Here is a 19,500-nt window from a genome sequence, read left to right as displayed (position 1 = left end):
ACACCCAGATCTGTGTTTGGTTGAAATTTGGAGTTGTATTCAATTGAATTCCATCTCCAATTAGAGAAAAAGGAACCTGGGTTTTTCATGGGTAATCAAGACAGGCACTAACTTGGGCACTTCTTCTTCCTCCCCTTCTCCCCGAATTAGGAAAGTGGGAGTGTCCGTGGCATCAGTGCGATGAGTGCAGCAGTGCAGCTGTTTCCTTCTGTGAGTTCTGTCCACATTCATTTTGTAAAGATCATGAAAAGGGGGCCCTGGTTCCCTCCGCCCTGGAAGGCCGCCTCTGCTGCTCGGAACATGACCCCATGGCTCCTGTGTCACCAGAATACTGGAGCAAGATCAAATGTAAATGGGAATCACAGGATCATGGAGAAGAAGTAAAAGAATAAATGTGTGGTGTCCCCTCCTTTCTATTTACGTGAAAAAAAGCAAATAGATCATGCATTTAAAAAGAAGAGACTGCTACAGTGCATACAGCCTTTGCCATCGGAACTGCCTTATTAAAGCCAAAATGGGAAACCAGTTCATGCAGGCAGAAGCAGTTGGTGGTGTCTGGTTTTTCTGTTTTGTTTGGTTGGTTTGGGGATTCTTTTGTGGAGGGTTAAATTCCCTTGGTCTTTTCTTGCCTTTTATTGTGCTTCAATGCCATTGCAGCTTGAAAAAGAAATGTTTTTGCTTTTAAAATAAGAACAAAGAGAAAAGAAAGTTGTGTTAATGAGATAAATTTAAAGTCTAAGATGTGTTCCTTGGTTGTATAAAGCAAAAGTAGCCATCATTCCTTTATTTATTTTCATTTTTAGGAATTTCAAGAAGTGTAGTTCAATAGTCTAATGAAGTGTGTGTGTGTTTTAAGTAGGAATCTGAGAAAGCCCTCTAGGAAAGGGTGTGATAAGCTTTATATACCTCTTTACTGAGCAGTAGGTAGGCTCACTTCTCTTTCCCTTCAGAATGCTTTTCATAGACTTAGAGAAGGGCTCTATGGAAGTATTAAATCTGGCCTCTTAAAAACAATGCCTCGGTGGATTTTACCTCTGTGTTCTTAAACCAGGTGGGCTTTGTACTATGGTAACTTTACCTAGAAAGGTATATGGTGTGTTTCCTTGGTGGAAGGGAAAAGAGGAATGGATGTGCTCACTGATTTTTGAAACGTTCTCCATTGACAGGGATGGTTTGGATTTTGGATGAAGTGCGTTTCTGTGGATATGAAGCATAGTTGGAATGGTCACACCTATTTTCCTGACACTGATAAAGGCAGCTAAAGGGGGATGAAGGCACAAACCAAAAGTTGTATCATATAAGCACCATTTCCTGTCCAATTTTATTGTAGACCCTGGTCTAAATTGGAAAGAATTACAGGCATTTTATTTTTTGTCTCTGTTTTCCTCTCCTACTCAAACATTTTTTTTGTCACCTGACCATTCAGTCATGTTTCCTGGTAAAACCACACAAGTGAGTTTGAATTGTATTTGAATAGATCTTTTTGGTTGAGTTCCTAATTTAGGGGGTGAAAGTTATAGGGGCATCCCCAGGTTACATGTAAAGAATTTCTATTATTATCCAGTACTTAAGATTGCTCCCATTGAGTAAGGGGAAGAACTTCTACTTTTACAGGGTACATAAGAGCCACACAAACACACTTCATCTTAGGAAGCACTTGGAGAAAACTCTCAAGAAAGTCAGTGTTAGCAAAAATGGTTGACGGTGACGCTTGACTCTTATAGACGCGAGTATACCAAGATGTCTGCTCACCAAACTCACTTGGCTTTTAATGCTTAGGAATATCTATATTCCAGTATTCCTTGTATGAAATAATTAGTAATGTCAGACATTGTTGTAACACTGTACTAAGTAGAAGTCTAGGGTTAGCTTGAATGAACGTTAACTTTCTCTGTGAATTTTGACTGCTTACAATTGCTGGTACCTGGTTAGCATTTATTTTCCCTCAAGTACCTAGTAACCTTATGAAGGTAGGGAGGGTAGATGCTCTACCACATTCCTTCAGCTGTACTGAGTGTTCCATTTGCTTATCAATTTAGAGCTCTTCTATGGAAAGAGGGTGAAAAGCTGTTTTGTGCCTCTTTTTTTTGTATGTAAATGTGCAATTATACTGGATTTTCTCTTGTAAAAAACAACACTACAGTTCTTTTACTGAAGCTCCTAAACTGCCATTTGCCTGACTCCAGCAATTAATTCTGCGGTGACTCATTGGGCTTCCAATACTTCTGTTGATTAGATATGGTCCCAAAAGAGCAAAATGGAAAATGCAATCCATGTCACCAAATATAATTGCTACAAGTAAGATGAAATACAGCTCACCAAAACACTAAACTTTGCTCTTGAGCAATTATAGAGTTTGATGTCCTTTTAAAAAATAAGAAAACCTAGGTTTTATCATACTAAAATTTTATTTTGTATATGATGTTTGGTTTTTTAAACTTACTAACATAAGGATTTCCTTTAATATTCCAAATACAGTTCTTGTTGAAACAGTATCCAACATGAAATCTTATCTCCTTGCTTTTAGACTTAGTGCTATTTACTATCTAATGACTTTTATATGGTAAGCCAGGGTACATCCTATATACTACAGATACCTTAGGTTTCAGTACTTTTATGCAGCTTCTTCATTGTGTCATATCTGTAACAGAGCTCTGATGAAATTAAAAAATATATGATTAATAGGATTGTTTCACCATTTCAGAAATCAGAGTAGAAAACAAAATAGCTGCCGGGTGCAGTGGCTCACACCTGTAATCCCAGCACTCTGGGAGGCCGAGGTGGGCAGAACACGAGGTGAGGAGTTTGAGACAAGCCTGACCAACATGGTGAAACCCTGTCTCTACTAAAAATACAAAAAGTAGCTGGGCATGGTGGCACATGCCTGTAGTCCCAGTTTCTCAGGAGGCTGAGGCAGAAGAATCACTTGAACCCAGGAGGTGGAGGTTGCAGTGAGCCAAAATCGTATCACTGCACTCCAGCCTGGGCCACAGAGCGAAACTCCTGGTCTCAAAAAAAAAAAAAAAAGTGCTAACCATAGTTCTGAAGTCTTTGGCCATGAGTGTTCTTTAATGGTCTAAAAAGCGGTTTTAGTCATGCCGGTGCCAAGGAGCTCTCCTCACATCTCCATAGCGTCAATGTTGACCTATTTTATATATTTTTAAGTTGCAGATTATAGATACAGAAAGAGAAAATTGTCCTTTATGTGTGCATGAGTATACATGCACTGTGCCTGTGCTACACCAATGAAATATTCCAAAAGACACATTGTTCACTCATAGTCTGAAGTTGATATTTGTTAACTTTTAAATCTATATGTGGTCAGTGTAAGTGGTTGGTTTTTATTCTTGTCAAACAATGAAATAACTTAAAGCAGCATGGGCTAATGGTGGTATTTTTTTTTAACCACATGTTAATTTGTTGAAGGAAGAAGTGAACATAAGATTTTTGATAATCAGCCTAAAGCTTCAGAAATTGGATCATTAAGAGCTAAAGATGAAATCCTGGGAAACCTTCCCAGGCACTGTGCAGGGGAGGCAGGGGCTGGACCGCCACTGCTGTGAGGGAGGAATGGGAAGAGCAGCCCCTGGCTGGGTGAGAAGGGCAGAGTGGATGGCCCTTCATTCCTGGAAGGCTGAAGCAGCCAGAGGCAGTGATTCATCTCTTTAATGTTTAATCAGGGAGAGATACAGGAGTGACGTGAGTTTTATTTTCATTTTTGTTTTAACAAGTTCCCACTGTATGTTAATTCTCAAAAATGATCTGGCCTAATCTATAGAACTGGCTGAGTTTGAGAATCATTTAAAATTTGGAATTATCTATACAAGTCAGGAACATACCTGAAAGCTAAAACATTTAATGGAGGCAGGGGGGCTGCCCCCAGCTCCCTTCTGCCATTTACACAAAATATTTGAAAACATGTCTGTAAATAATGTTGTAGAACTGAGATACTGAGTATCATGTAAAGGACCCTCAGATGGGACAGGCTGTTGAACAACTTTCCTAGATCATGAAGTGGAATTTCCTTTTTGAGTAGTTTCTTGCATGGTGTATTCCAATAGTTCAAACCCAGACCTACAGTTTGCAACCAGGCCATCTGTAGACAATATAATCTCTGGACTGCCCAGGACTTGTTGCTTGTCTTTCATTTCATTTTAAATACAAAGCTCTTCCTTTAGCATTCACCTTAAAGTCAAGGTGCTGGCTGCCACCTGCCATGTCCTCTTAGAAGATAAGAAAACAGTGGCTATGGAGCCCTCACGGCTGGGAAGCTGACATTCTATGTACTTCCACATGAGAAAAAGGACATTGGAAAGTTGCTTTATTTCTGGGCAGCGTAGACTAAAGTTACTTTTCACAAGGCTGATGCATCCAGCCACCCCCAGTTGTCCAAGTTGGTGCAGACATGAATTGATGAACTGAAACACTTTCCTTTGGCCTAGGGCCACCTAGAATTGGTCTCTGGTTATTTGTAAAACAAAAAGTAGAACTTGGTTCCATTTTCAGAAGGACTAGGGAATACTATAATTTGACAGCTTTGCAATGAATTAACAAATACTGAAAAGTTGGAAATGTGTATATACTGAAATCTCACCAACTTTTACCTGGGGTGGGGTACCAGGAGAAAGGGGGTTATAATAGGGTAAGGGGGGGGGGATAATGTTTACCACAGGTACGAAGTAGTCACTTTAACATTGAGACCTCTGCCTCATTGAATTCAGGTTTTTTAAGTACTTGAAACTCTTCAGATTCTCCTTATTTTACAGTTTCTTTTTACATTTATGAAGTAGAAAGCATTGTTTTGTAAACCGTTTTGAAAATAAGTAGCCTAGTCTCTTATCCTCTTTAGCGTGGATTAAAGGTGAAGTTTTGCAAATGGGAGAGTGTTCACAGTAGATAGCTCGGATTGACTGAACACATTTGAGGAAGAGACTCCTGCATGAGATACCAGCATTTTTACAAATACTTCTTATGTACGTTCTTTATTTTGTCATTTTGTCAACCCTGTCCCCAAGCACATCTTCTTTCCTTTTACTATGTCTATGTAGGGAAAAAAACAAAAAAATTGCACTTACGTTACACTCGCAAAATGTGGGTAATCTGTGTCTTTCAAAAAACATTTCTGTTTTTTGTTTTGTTTTGGTCAGTCCATTGCGTAAGTGGCAAGTTTGGATGCTTGTGGCAAGTATGTATGAAGTGGGAGGGGGATGAGAATTGCCTGTCCTTCAGTAGGCTGTAAAAGTAATTTACATGTAAGTAAAAAGGGAAAATAGAATAGATGCGGAAGTCATTTATTCAGTCTTTAAGTTTTCTTATGTGGCATTACTGCATCTGCTAGTTAGTGAGAAAGCACCCTAAGCTTTTACTGCTCCCCTCCCTGCCTGCCAACACACTTAATGTGTGCAAACAGCCCTCAAGTATCTGTCAGATTACCTATAGAAGGTATTGATAAGGTATTCTTGTCAGTTTAGAAATGGACTGGATAAAACTTACTTTGTTGTCATTTTATCTCATTTGTCCTGTTACATGCCCTATGTTAAGAAAATCATATTGCCACTAATAACCAAGATGCTAAATGAGTATTACAACTGGCTAATATCATTTTTTATATACAAGGGTATGTGTATATTTGGAATTGATACAAGAAATTCATTTGTACCCATTTGAGTGATATTGCACAACAAAACACAGATACCTACAGACTCTGTTTTCATTTTCTCGTGTTCTTTATGATGATGATCTTTGTAGATTGGTTATTTCTGTACTTTATCTGTAATAAACTTTGTAGATCCTGTGAACTGTTATTTTGCCTAAATCACTTGAGACTTGAGTCTTTAATAACAAAGCATCAATATTCACTAAAGTCAATCTCTTTTGAGTTTCTGTGACTTGGCTAGAAGCTCTTGACACTAAGGGATTAGTGTTCATTTTCCCTGGGGGTGTTCCATTAGGGCATTACTGTATAATGACTTGATGTTGCCACATAGACTTCAAGATATATAATATTTTGAGGATTTTGTTGATTGGCCCATGTTTTATTGCATAGTGTGAAATGTGTAAAGCTTGGTTAACCTGTATATAGATAGCTTATTGTTGACTAGTTACAGTGTATTTAGGATTGCCTGTAATATTTAAGCTTCTTTACTGATGTGTGTGCTGGTAGGAACATATAATTTTTGTACATTATATTTACTGATGTTGCCTTTTTTATTTTACAAATACTTTGGAATTCCAATGTGTTTTTTGCTTCCGTGAGGATTAATTTGGAAAGGTTTTTAATGACATTCCACTGATTTCAGATTTTGCTTGAGATTGACTTCAATAAATTGTCCTGTATGTTCCAAATTAAATATATGGGCTTGTTCTTTGCCAGTAATTTTTTGCTACAACACTCTGAGCAGGAGGCCATCCTGGGTGGGAGGACTAAATGACACAATCTAGCCAACCTCAGCCAGTGTAGTTTCCTGCAGAATGCGGCTGTGTTGCTAGGGAACCAGGATCTGAGAGCGAGCTGTTTGGTTTTCTGTTTAGAGGCGAGGTCCCGGGAGAAGGCTGCTCCCCGCGGTTGTGTGGTTGGGGTGTGGAGAGGAGCTGCTCATGGACCGCACGCCGACCTACTCGGCTGAAACTGGGGCGTTGGCTCCCTGCTGAACGCACCGGAGGGCAGCTCCGCTGACTTTGCGTCCCCTTTGCCCTCGGCACAGCTGCCAGGCCGGCTTCCTGGGCAGCGGCCGGAGCGCGGGCGGCTGGGAGAGGGGGCGGTGAGCAGTTCCCGGCCCGGCCCTCCCGGCGGAGGCGGCCACGTCAGCGCGGCGTCGCTCGGCGCTCGCGGCCGGATGGGGAAAGCGGCGGCGGCGGCGGCGGCCTTTGGGGCCGAAGTGGGCGTGCGGCTCGCGCTGTTCGCTGCCTTCCTGTAAGATCCACGGCCGGGTCCGGGCGGCCCCGCTTCCCAGGCAGGCAGGCGGCAGGGGGCGGTGGGCCGGGCAGTGGGGAAGCAGGGAGGAAGCCAGGCGACCTGCTCTGCGCTTCTTTGTTCCCCTCTAGGGTGACGGAGCTGCTCCCCCCGTTCCAGAGACTCATCCAGCCGGAGGAGATGTGGCTCTACCGGAACCCCTACGTGGAGGCGGAGTATTTCCCCACCAAGCCGATGTTTGTGCGTGGAGAAAGATCGTCCCTCTTCCCTCCCCGAAACCGGGCTTCCCGCGGGCACCTGTCCTTTTTCCTCCGTGGAGACGGCCTCTGTAGGGACCTACTACCCACTCCGCTGCTATGCGCTGGGTTCCGCCTCCTAGGGCTCTAGTGTTTAAGATCCTGATTGAGAGAGGAGGCTGTCCGAGCCTCTTTCGGCTGATACAACGTTTTCCCGGGTGCTCTGTGCCTCAGCCTGAGGTACCGGGGCCCGAGCCGCACAGTTGCTGCTGTTCGCTGGTGGCGCCGCCTGGCTCCCGGTTATGCGCTTTCAGACACCTTATGTTAGCGCTAGTGAGTCCTGCTGTTTCACGTCCCTCTTTCCTGTAGGAGCTACTTTAACCATGAGTGTGGCTTTTTTTTTTTTTTTTAATTGTTTTTAACCTCTGACATTCTAATTCAGGTTATTGCATTTCTCTCTCCACTGTCTCTGATCTTCCTGGCCAAATTTCTCAAGAAGGCAGACACAAGAGACAGCAGACAAGCCTGCCTGGGTGAGCACTAGTCCTTTCTGGCCGGTGTCTTCGTGCTGGGAACCTAGGAAGTCGTTGTGGGGTTCAGCCACGGTGAGCCTGTGTGGAGGCCACTGAGTTCTGCATTCCTAAAGGAACTCCATCCCCGCGGGAGAGGAAAATAGCACTGCAGGGACTTGGTTATGCAGGCTACACCGCAGGCAGCCCTGTGCCTAAATGCGCTGGGTTATTTGTACTTCAGAAATGTCTTTGGCCTAGTACAAAAGTTCTCGACTACAAAAGTGATCACTGAAGACCTTAATTATTTTTGGGCCCAGGTCTTGTTGGATTCTATCCATCTCAGAAACAGTACGGCTGCTCTCTTAATGAGGCTATGACCATGCCTTTCCTCCTAGACAGATCCTTCTAACTTAGGGCTTTGCTTTGCAGCTGCCAGCCTTGCCCTGGCTCTGAATGGCGTCTTTACCAACACAATAAAGCTGATCGTAGGGAGGTAAGTGACGACAGCTAACCACCTCAGCGTCTGCTTCAGCCCTTACCCACCAGGACAGTGGTGGTGTCCACCACACGTCTTTCTCATTCTTTTCCCTTTATCTTCACTCTGATTTTTCTTTTCTCATTCAACGCTTACTCCCTTCCCCATACCTCAGTCCTCCAGGTGACACCTGGGCTCTTTTCTGCCCTGAACAGCATTTCCCACCAACGGCCACAGCAGAGCCGGTCAGTGTCCTCTCGAGCACCTCCTGAAGCTGCAGTGTCATTTGCTGTTTGCCCTAGAAACTAATCATGTACTGGAGTGGGGTTTTCCCCTAATTTAAATGCTGACCTTGGAAGTAAGACTTTTCTGTTAGTGTGGTGACTATACTAATCCAGTTACTTTATTTTGCCTGGGGCACTGTTTGACCAATAGTTAACAGGATTATTAATGTCTGCTACAACTGAAAAATAATTTCTGGAGTTAATGATTTACGTTCCAACCATGCTTCTTGCTTCCAGGCCACGCCCAGATTTCTTCTACCGCTGCTTCCCTGATGGGCTAGCCCATTCTGACTTGATGTGTACAGGGGATAAGGACGTGGTGAATGAGGGCCGAAAGAGCTTCCCCAGCGGACATTCTTCCTGTATGACTATCATATGGACTCTACCCCTATGCTTGTTTTCATGTCATTGAATTTAACCTAGAAAGCTAGTAGGCTAGTAGGGATGGGAAAATCTGACTACTCTTGTTTCTAGAATTTGGAAACCCCGCCCCCCCCCCCCCCCCCCGCCCCTTCTTTAGTAACTCCACAGTTTAGCAAGTCTGAGCCTTGACTATCTGGGTAAATATTACAGAACAGAAAGAATTTACCTTTATAAGATTTGCACAGTTAATTATTATTATATTATTTGCCTAGATCCTGCAATCTTGTACTAGCAGTAAAAATACCTTTAACGAAGAGTTTATGTGTGTCAGGTGCTTGGAAGCATTTTCATTTACCTAATTATAGCTCACAATAATCCAGTGAGGTGGGGACTATTATTTTTATGAGTCCCATTTATAGATGAGGAAACTAAAGCATCAACAAGTTAATTCATATAGCTAGTATTCTGAAAACTATACTCTGATAAAACATGAACTTTGGGCCGGGCGCGGTGGCTCAAGCCTGTAATCCCAGCACTTTGGGAGGCCGAGACGGGCGGATCATGAGGTCAGGAGATCGAGACCATCCTGTCTAACCCGGTGAAACCCCGTCTCTACTAAAAAAAATACAAAAAACTAGCCGGGCGCCGTGACGGGCGCCTGTAGTCCCAGCTACTCGGGAGGCTGAGGCAGGAGAATGGCCTAAACCCGGGAGGCGGAGCTTGCAGTGAGCTGAGATCCGGCCACTGCACTCCAGCCTGGGCGACAGAGCCAGACTCCGTCTCAAAAAAAAAAAAAAAAAACAAAAAAAACATGAACTTTGGGGCACTAAGTCCTTCATTTTTCTTTTTGTTTCCCTTTCCTTCACAATGATTTACACTAGAAGTATACACAAAAAAGGATTAAAACATCCTCATGGCCGCGTGTGGTGGCTCATACCTGTAATCCCAGCAATTGGGAGGCCAAGACATGCAGGTCACTTGAGGCCAGGAGTTCGAAACCAGGCTAACCAACATGGTGAAATCCCGTCTCTACTAAAAATAAAAAAATTAGCCGTGCGTGGTGGCACATGCAAATAGTCCCAGTTACTCAGGAGGCTGAGGCAGGAGAATCGCTTGAACCCGGGTGGTGGAGGTTGCAGTGAACCGAGATGGTGCCACTGCACTCCAGCCTGGATGACAGAGCAAGACTCTGTCTCAAAAATAAATAAATAAATAAAAACATACTCATGCTTCCTAGCCTCCTATGTGGGGATGAATGAGGTAGCTTCCTTTAAAAGACACACCACTTAAAAGTTTTTCTTGTTCCAGTTGCATTTGCTGGTCTGGCCTTTGCTTCCTTCTACCTGGCAGGGAAGTTACACTGCTTCACACCACAAGGCCGTGGGAAATCTTGGAGGTTCTGTGCCTTTCTGTCACCTCTACTTTTTGCAGCTGTGATTGCACTGTCCCGCACATGTGACTACAAGCATCACTGGCAAGGTAAGCAAAGTACTCAAGCCATGGAAGCTTGCATATTTCACTCATTTTATTCCTAGCACCTAGCGTAGAGGAGACGGTTACTAAATATCTGCTGAATGAACAAAATAATGAATATGGATGGTCTGGGTTCTATACTAAGAATATACATTTAAAATTATAGGAAAGATAAGATAAAAAGAGTTTACCAAAGATATCCTAATTTTTCCATTATTTGAAGCATTGTAAGTTCAAGTTAAACTGCATCTACAGGAAATTTAAAACCTCAGAGTTCAATTTACTCTCTTAAAAATTAGGTTCATTGTCATAGGACTTTTGTTCAAAAACATAAGTAAAATTCAAGAAAACGTAAAATTATAATCAAACCAAACAAGTTTAAGCTGAATGCTATAGTAAGTAAAATATCCAAATTGTAGAACACCTGGCTGGGCGTGGTGGCCTACGCCTATAATTCCAGCACTTTGGGAGGCTGAGGCAGGCGGATCGCCTGAAGTCAGGAGTTCAAGACCATCCTGGCCAACATATTGAAACCCCGTCTCTACTAAAAATACAAAAACTGAGGCCAGGCGCAGTGGCTCACGCCTGTAATCCCAGCACTTTGGGAGGGTGAGGTGGGTGGATTACCTGAGATCAGGAGTTCAAGACCAGCCTGACCAACAGAGTGAAATGCTATCTCTACTAAAAATACAAAATTAGCTGGGCGTGGTGGCACATGCCTTTCATCCCAGCTGCTTGGGAGGCTGAGGCAGGAGAATGGCTTGAACCTGGGAGGTAGAGGTTGCAGTGAGCTGACATCGCACCACTGCACTCCAGCCTGGGCAATGAGAGCAAAACTCTGTCTCAAAAATAAATAAATAAAAATACAAAAATTAGCCAGGCATGGTGGCACATGCTTGTAGTCCCAGCTACTCAGAAGGCTGTGGCAGGAGAATCGCTTAAACCCAGGAGGTGGAGGTTGCAGTGAGCTGAGATCACGCCACTGCTCTCCAGTCTGGGTGACAGAGTGAGACTCTGTCTAAAAAAAATAAAAAATTATAGAATACCTTCAAAACCACAATTCCAAAAAAACGTTGGAAGTACTGCCCACAGGTCCTCAGGAACCCTATTTTAAATAAACTAGTTTTCTGCAAAGAGAAGCAACTTTTTTTTTTTTTTTTTTTTTTGAGCGATTCTCCTGCCTCAGCCTCCTGAATAGCTGGGATTACAGGCATGTGCCACCATGCCCGGCTAATTTTTGTATTTTTAGTAGAGATGGGGTTTCACTTGGCCAGGCTGGTCTCGATCTCCTGACCTCGTGATCCGCCTGCCTCGTCATCTCAAAGTGCTGGGATTACAGGCGTGAGCCACTGCGCCCGGCAAGAAGCAACCCTTAAAATACTTCATTCCTTCCTCTAGGACCCTTTAAATGGTGAAAATGGGTAGATAAATAGCAGTAAGTGGACCTTTGTTACTCTTCTGAGTTAGAAAAATTCTAATTTAGTACACTCAGAACAAAGCTTATTATACTTACTTAAGATGTGTTTTGATTTGGTGTTCAGAGAGCAACCTGACAATGATAATCCTGTAACTATGATAAAGTTGAGAATAAAAATATTTTATTTAGAAACCATAAATCTGGAATTGAGGTTATTTTAAGCACCACCGTAGAGTATCCTGGAGGGCCAGGTCCTCTACGCTACATGTGTTTGTAGTAGGATTTAGGAGCCTAATATTAAGAGAAGACATTGTTTCCACTCTCTTCAGATGTACTAGTTGGATCCATGATTGGAATGACATTTGCCTATGTCTGCTATCGGCAGTATTATCCTCCTTTGACTGATGCAGAATGCCATAAACCATTTCAAGACAAACTTGCACTTCCAACTGCACAGAAGAAGCCTGGGGATTCTTATTGTTTTGATATTTAAAAATTGAATCTGGCTGGGCATGGTGGCTCATGCCTGTAATCACAACACTTTGGGAGGCCGAGGAGGGTGGATCACCTGAGGTCAGGAGTTCGAGACCAGCATGGCCAACGTGATGAAACCCCGTCTCTACTAAAAATACAAAAATTAGCCGGGAGTGGCAATGTGCCTGTAATTCCAGCTACTTGGGAGGCTGAGGTAGAAGAATTGCTTGAACCTGGAGGTGGAGGTTCCAGTGAGCCAAGATCGTGCCACTGCACTCCAGCCTAGGCAACAGAGCGAGACCCTCCTCAAAAAAAAAAAAAAAAAAATTGAATCTACCTTAATGGAAAACAGGTGAACTAGCCCTCCTAACTGGACCATGCACAAGACAAGAAATTCTGGCCTTTTTTTCCTCTTCCAAGGTGCAAGTGAGGACATAAGCTACACTGTATTCTGCCTCCAAATGATTACACACTTTTGTCCCTGCTCACACAGATCTATCTTGAGGAGTTACGGTTCTTTTCTACTACTGTATGCCATACATTCTAGTAAAAGGATCTTTCAAAGGTGTCCAACACCTTATAAATCTGGTCTATCAGATTGATATCCGAAGATCTACAGTGTTTTTACATTTAATTTAAATGCCATTCTTAGAAAGATCTTGTCACAAAGAAGCCTTTACATAGCCCCATCTTATCTCAGAAGCTAATTATCAAAACTTAATTTCCATTTTGTATAGCTCAAGATCTTAAAATCTAGGACATGGCCAACTAAATTACTTTGATTCTGTTTACCTTCTCTGATGACAATTCCATCAAGCCTTAAATAGGAAAATGTTGAATCTGGGGTAATTTATCACTTTTGTGCACATCTTATCTGAGTCCAGCCATCTGGTACTGCTGTACATTTTGAACACCGTGGGTATAAACAATTTGTTGAATTACTAAGTGAACACAATAATAAAGAAGAAAATGGTCAGGAGTGTGGTTTCAGCACTACTAACAGATGACTGTTTCTACCTCATTTGACCATAACTGTGCTCGTGAGCTTCCTTCCTTCCATTCATGACTGAAGATCTGCTCAAATGCACCAACACTGCCAAGTGACTAAGGCAGAAAAGAAAAATGACAGGTATCATCATCTGAAGGACAGATGAATCTTTTTCTGCCTCTTCTTCACAATGGGATATAAGGAACAATTACAGGATGTCATCAGAACTGATGCTGTAGGACCTACAGCTCCCTTTCTCTTTATTGTGATTGTACTTTAAATATGACCTTGTCTTTTATGTGTATCTTCCTATATTTTCAATATATCTATCTTTTTCCTTCAGTAAACCTGATATTCAAATAAAATGGTAAATGTGTGCTTTTTAAAATATTTAAATTACATTAAGGGGCTGGAACTTTAGTAAAGCAAAACACTGAATTCCCCATCCGCCATAAGTGATTCAACTGCTGTTATCTATAGTACTGGCTAATATTTACAAATACCAAAGGAAAGTCTCTTATAATTGCCATGCTTTAAATTCTGAACTTAAATTCTGCCTATGACAATGAAAATACCAGTCAACGGGAAAGAATTTACATATTAGTTCTTTGCCCAAAACTTATTTTTTTGTTTTAGTAATACATAAAGGCAGATAAAATCGTGACTGTATTGATTTTCTTGACTTTGTGACGGGTGAGTCCAGGTAAAAGTAGGCCACTAGTCAGTATGGTTCCATTTTAGTATTTACTAAATTTTTAAATATAATCACGTAAAAAACAAACATTTCAAAAGTGCAAAATATTAGAAATCTAATCAGTGCTATTAATCTTTCCATGCAAACAATCTCTTTTGCTGAGATAAGTGATACTAGTTCTGCAGCTGGGAATATGTACAAAATGATGCTATACCAGACTTTAAAAATAGGCTTGGTCTAGAGATTGCACATAATACAAATGAAGCAGTGCAAATAATATATGACTAAATACAGGATTTCAATCAAGCTTATTATCCTGGGAATATACAGCTATAATACCATGAATAGACAAGATATAAAGTTCTTTCACAGTTACCCACCCTTCACCACTAGGAAAGAAACATTCCTTAATACAAAGAGTAGTTTATCTGGCTATCCAGGGCTATGCTGTCCATCTTTGGTTACAGGGACTCCCTCTGCTTATCCTTTGGTTTACTCTTAAACAGCGCCTGTTCTGCCAATAGGAAGAGTAAACATAAATTTGAAGACCACAACTTGGCAAAAGCTTCCCCTTAATATACAGTGAATACTTAATTCTCAATAACTCAGAGTTTATATACTTTTTAAAAAATAAAGTATTCCATATATCTGAAACTTAGTGGCATACTTAGCATTAGGCTATAAGGAGATGACAAAGAAAGGCCAGGCCTGACCTATACCCCAACCTTACCTCTACAGTCTCCATGGTGACAGTAATTACCCTTCATTTTCCTTTTCTCTCCAGAAAGGGATAAAGATCACTGCTGTCTAAGGAATGGCTTAGTAAATATTAAATGCCAGTGGCTTCGGAAACCATAACATTTATAAAAAAATTTATAAACAGTAAACCACAGCTCGCCTGCCTTTGCCACTCTATAAACAGAGGCCTGTGGAATCTGAGAGCAAGTATAAAGGATTATCATAAAGAGAACTACAAAGACAGTGACAAACTCTGACCAATGAAGAAGAAAAATCTACAGCAAAGTAGTGAAAAGATGCCTTGACAAAATTAGTGTGCAGTCACTTATGTTCTTAGAAGTAAACCTCACTTCATATGTTGCAGATTCGGCTGACACTGACTGCAATAGCTGTTTCTTGGACCCTACAGAAATAAGTTTTTCTTTCAGAATAAGTTAAACATTTCCCCCTAGCCAAACCTACCTGCCAACCAATGCTGCCTATGCCAAGAGCCTTTTAAATATGCTTTGCAGATTATGGATGCCTAAGAAGGAAAGAGGATACACAATACTACCTTAGCCCAAGTAGAAATGGCAGGTGACAAATTCTGTTTCACCATAAAGGCACCACTAAAAGATTTTATTTAGAACCTCAGCAGCCTGTACAGGCTACGTAATTTCAGGTTCATCAGCTTTTACAACTACTTTCAACATAAGAATAGAAGCTATTAGCAAATAACTTATATCAAATATAAAAGGGAGGCCTAGGATATACAACATCTTTGCTTTATAAAGATGCATCTAACATGAACTAACTTGTCAACTTTAGACTATTACAGCAGCTCAAACAGTTGCAAAAACAATGAACATCAGTGATTTCTGGCAATAAGTCTGTCAGTCAGTTCTAAGAGAGTAAACAACACTTTTTAAAGCTACATTTTAGTCTTTCTTCATATACTACACATAAGAAAGAAATGCAGGTTAAAAAATAAATCACCCAAAAGTCTTTTTCATATCCACTGAGACTTAGCCTTCAGTTCAATACAAACAAGAGATAAGTGTACTCCAAAATGCCTTCTAAATCTCAAGAATCTGTTTCCAAACTAGAACATTTTCTAAAGATAAGCAGTAAGTTCCTTAAAAACATGTCTACGCCACCCAAAACAAATCAAACCCAAAACAGGCTATACACCATGTCAAGTACTAATCAATAAAGTGTGGCGCCTACAAACTATCATCAAAGAATTAAAGATACAAACCACCCCCAGCTATGAAGAAAAAATGGTAAGTGTTTATATGAAGCCAGTGGTTAAAAGTAATAAGGCCTTTTGCTTTTCCATTCATTTCCAAAGAGGAAGATTATCTTCCAAAGACCACAGTGGTGAGTAAGTGGCAGCCAACATGCAGGAAATGACGCAGCTGAGGAGAGGAAAATTGCAGCAACAAACAGGTGGATTTTCTGGGGAAGGATCCCTCAATGTCCGTCTAGGGAAGAAAGTGGGAGAAGAGCTGCAGTCACAACTGGAAGGCAACCACAGAGAATGCCAGAGTCGAATATACAGACTTTGTAATTTCACATCTAAAAGGCTGAGTAATTTAAATCTCAGGATGGGTGGTTGGTAATTAAAATCATAACTGTTGCCACAGCAATTCTTAGTAACAGAACCATTAAGACTCTGAGTTTAGATCCTAAAAAATGACAGGTGTCATTGGACAAAATCTCTAGCAAAACAGACATACACTAATCTTCCTCTAAATGGGCTACTGTGTTTTTTTCCCCATAAATTTCTACCAGTCCCTCTAAAAATGAATAGCAGCCTAGATCCTGGTGATAGACAATAGCAAGTATATTTACGAAGAGCTTGAGGCTCCATCGCTCATTATAACATGTTAATATGTAAGAATTACACTACATACATGACATTTTAAAACTTACATTAAGCAGGCATAGATGGGTTATTTTTACTGTAAAGGCTGATCAAGGAAGATACCCTGGGTTTGGTAGATCTCTTTGAGGACCAGCAATACTGTGTCTTCAGACTCCCTATAAAGAAAAAAATTATATTGAGAAAAGGAACTAACATTTGTGCCAAATGTTTTACATATATTATCTCATTTAATCCATACAACCATTTTGCAAGTTTATTTTTCACTTTTGCAAAGAAATGAGATTCAGAGGTAATGTAATTGGCAGTGGTTTAGAAGGTGACCTAGCAAAGAACTCTGGCATTAAATCTAGTAATATAAAAAAGCTAGTAAGAGAGGCCAGGTGCGGTGGCTCACGCCTGTAATCCTAACACTCTGGGAGGCTGAGGTGAACAAGTCACTACAGGTCTGGAGTTTGAGCTAGCCTGGCCAACATGGTGAAACCCTGTCTCCACTAAAAATACAAAAACTAGGGCCAGGCACGGTGGCTCACGCCTGTAATCCCAGCACTTTGGGAGGCCGAGGTGGTTGGATCACGAGGCCAGGAGTTCGAGACCAACCTGGCCAATATGGTGAAACCCCGTCTCTACTAAAAATACAAAAATTAGCAGGGTGTGGTGGTACGCACCTGTAGTCCCAGCTACTGGGGAGACTGAGGTAGAAAAATCGCTTGAACGTGGGAGGCGGAGGTTGCAGTGAGCCGAGATCACGCCACTGCACTCTAGCCTGGGCGATAGGTGAGATTCCCTCTAAAAAAAAAAAAAAACTAGCCAGGCATGGCAGCATGTGCCTATAGTCCCAGCTATTCATGAGGCTGAGGCAGGAGAATTGCTTGAACCCAGGAGGCGAAGGTTGCAGTGAGCCGAAGGTTGCAGTGAGCCAAAGGTTGCAGAGAGCCACTGCACTTCAGCCTGGGCCACAGAGTGAGACTCTGTCTCAAAAAAAAAAAAAAAAAACAAAGAGGCCAGTAAGAAATAACCAAGAATTGTTCCTTTTCCACAGAGATCATTCTAGAGACACTACTGAAGAGTTATCCAGTTGGTCACCTTAATTTTTAAAATATTATGCACTTTTTGGAAAAGGTAATACAATCATAAGGTTCCAAATTCCAAAAATATAATAAAGTAATGAAGTCTCCCTCCCACCTTTGTTCCTCAACCACCACCAGTTCCCATCTTCTGACAACCAGTGTTATCAATTTCTCATGCATTTTCCAGATATTATTCTATGTATGCACAAGCAATTACTTACATCCACAGTTCATAACGAAATTTGATTTAAAAAGATTAACATTCATGAGGGACTGCCTTAAGGATATAAGGCTCTAATTCTTCTAGATCTGTGGTTCAACATTTATGGAGTTATGCATCCTTTTGAGAATCTAATGAAATTATGGATTTCTCCCCAGAAAGGATCACATTGCAACCACAATTATAAATGTGTATTTCACTGGATTCATAGACTTCCCTCATCTCCCACAAACTCATAGACACAGACCCCAGCTTAAGAAATTCCTGTATCAACAAGTGGGAATTAGCTCTATCAGATATTAAAATGGTACATAAATAAGCAAATCAATAAATAAGAAGTTGAGAAATAGTCCCATTTATGTATAGGAATTTAATTAAGTGGCCATGCACGGTGGCTCACACCTATAATCCTAACATTCTGGGAGGTTGAGGCAGGTGGATCACCTGAGGTCAGGAGTTCGAGACCAGCCTGGCCAACATAGTGAAACCCCATCTCTACCAAAACTACAAAAACTAGCTGGGCATGGTGGCGCATGCCTATAGTCCCAGCTACTCAAGAAGCTGAGGCAGGAACATCATTTGAACCCAGAAGGCAGAGGTTGCAGTGAGCCAAGATCATACTACTGCACTTCAGCCTGGGCGACATAGCAAGACTCTGTCTCAGAAAAAAAAACAAAGAATTTAATTAAGTTAGAATCTCAAATCTATTAATAGTGTTGAGACATGTGGGGAAAAAAGGACCTGAATCTGAATCAGATTTATATGTAAAAATGAGATGATAAAATATTAGAATAGCCAGGCATGGTGTTGCACACCTGCAGTCCCAACTACTCAGGAGGCCAAGGAAAGAGGATTGCTTGAGCCCAGGAATTCAAGGGCCTAGTGCACTAAGATCATGCCTGTGAAAAGCCACTGCATTCCAGCCTGGGCAATATAGCAAGATCCTGTTTCTTAAAAAAAGAAAAAATAAATAAATACATATATATATATATATATATGAATATACTGTGTTGGCTGGGTACGGTGGCTCATGCCTATAATCCCAGCACTTCGGGAGGCCGAGGTGGGTGGATCGCTTGAGTTTGAGACCAGCCTGACCAACATGGTGAAACCCTGTCTCTACTAAAAAGACAAAATTAGCCAGGTGTGGTGGTACACACCTGTAATCCTGGCTACTTGGGAGGCTGAGGCAGGAGAATCACTTGAACCTGGGAGGCAGAGGTTGCAATGAGCCAAGATCACACCACTGCACTCCAGCCTGGGCGACAGGGTGAGACTCCATCTCAAAAAACAAAAACAAACAAACAAACAAAAACTGTGGTAAGAATTTTTTTAGAAAGTAAGGAAGATCTTTCTGAGTATGACACAAATTCCAGAAACTAAAAAGCAAATGTCAACACATTATATTACATAAAAATAAAAATTTTGACCAGACACAGTGGCTCACGCCTATAATCCCCACACTTTGGGAGGCAGGTGCAGGTGGATCACCTGAGGTCAGGAGTTCAAGACCAGCCTGGCCAACATGGTGAAACCCCATCTCTACTAACAATACAAAAATTTTAGCTAGGCATGGTGGCGCATGCCTGTAATCCCAGCTACTCAGGAAGCTGAGGTACAAGAATCGCTTGAACCTGGGAGGCAGAGGTTGCAGTGAGCCAAGATCATACCACAGCAGTCCAGCCTGGGCAACAGAGTGAGACTCCTTCTCAAAAAAAAAAAAAAAAAAAAAGTTGTTGGCCAGATATGGTGGCTTACACCTGTAATCCCAACACTTTG

General features: G+C 41.6%; 3 protein-coding genes across 19 annotated transcripts in view; 2 read left to right on the top strand and 1 right to left on the bottom strand.

Moving 5' to 3' along the window:
• NSD3 (nuclear receptor binding SET domain protein 3) overlaps window positions 1-2,246 on the top strand; it is a 110,901-nt gene extending 108,655 nt beyond the window's left edge. For 6 of the 7 annotated variants that reach the window (XM_009212912.4, XM_009212915.4, XM_009212913.4 and 3 more), the window contains one exon: window positions 151-2,246. In XM_009212912.4, coding sequence (XP_009211176.1) covers window positions 151-392 — 242 coding nt within the window. In that variant the 3' untranslated portion in view covers window positions 393-2,246. The remainder of the gene's footprint in view (window positions 1-150) is intronic. The other variant, XM_009212914.3, reaches the window with a different exon arrangement.
• A 713-nt stretch (window positions 2,247-2,959) lies between these two features.
• On the top strand, window positions 2,960-13,500 carry PLPP5 (phospholipid phosphatase 5). Of its 8 annotated transcripts, none has more exons than XM_009212896.3 (7): window positions 2,960-6,913; window positions 7,045-7,153; window positions 7,649-7,682; window positions 8,091-8,154; window positions 8,658-8,782; window positions 10,092-10,262; window positions 12,003-13,500. In XM_009212896.3, exons 1-7 carry the CDS (start codon window positions 6,837-6,839, stop codon window positions 12,164-12,166), a joined length of 744 nt encoding a protein of 247 aa, XP_009211160.2. In that variant the 5' UTR covers window positions 2,960-6,836; the 3' UTR covers window positions 12,167-13,500. The 8 variants fall into 8 exon arrangements, with proteins under 8 accessions (XP_009211160.2, XP_009211159.2, XP_003902706.2 ...); XM_009212895.3 differs by having other exon boundaries at window positions 7,646-7,682; XM_003902657.4 differs by having other exon boundaries at window positions 7,592-7,682.
• A 360-nt stretch (window positions 13,501-13,860) lies between these two features.
• Window positions 13,861-19,500, bottom strand: part of DDHD2 (DDHD domain containing 2) — a 30,814-nt gene continuing 25,174 nt past the window's right edge. For 2 of the 4 annotated variants that reach the window (XM_003902655.2, XM_009212899.1), the window contains 2 exons: window positions 16,482-16,589; window positions 13,861-16,030 (listed from right to left, as the gene is read on the bottom strand). In XM_003902655.2, coding sequence (XP_003902704.1) covers window positions 16,508-16,589 — 82 coding nt within the window. In that variant the 3' untranslated portion in view covers window positions 13,861-16,030; window positions 16,482-16,507. Of the gene's footprint in view, window positions 16,067-16,481; window positions 16,590-19,500 lie in introns of those variants that run through there. The other 2 variants (XM_009212898.2, XR_001905481.1) reach the window with 2 other exon arrangements.

The sequence above is a fragment of the Papio anubis genome, chromosome 8 (genome assembly GCF_008728515.1).
Source record: "Papio anubis isolate 15944 chromosome 8, Panubis1.0, whole genome shotgun sequence".
Taxonomy (NCBI): domain Eukaryota; kingdom Metazoa; phylum Chordata; class Mammalia; order Primates; family Cercopithecidae; genus Papio; species Papio anubis.
The sequence above is the reverse complement of the archived record's forward strand: the minus strand, read 5'-3'. Positions and strand labels throughout refer to the sequence as shown.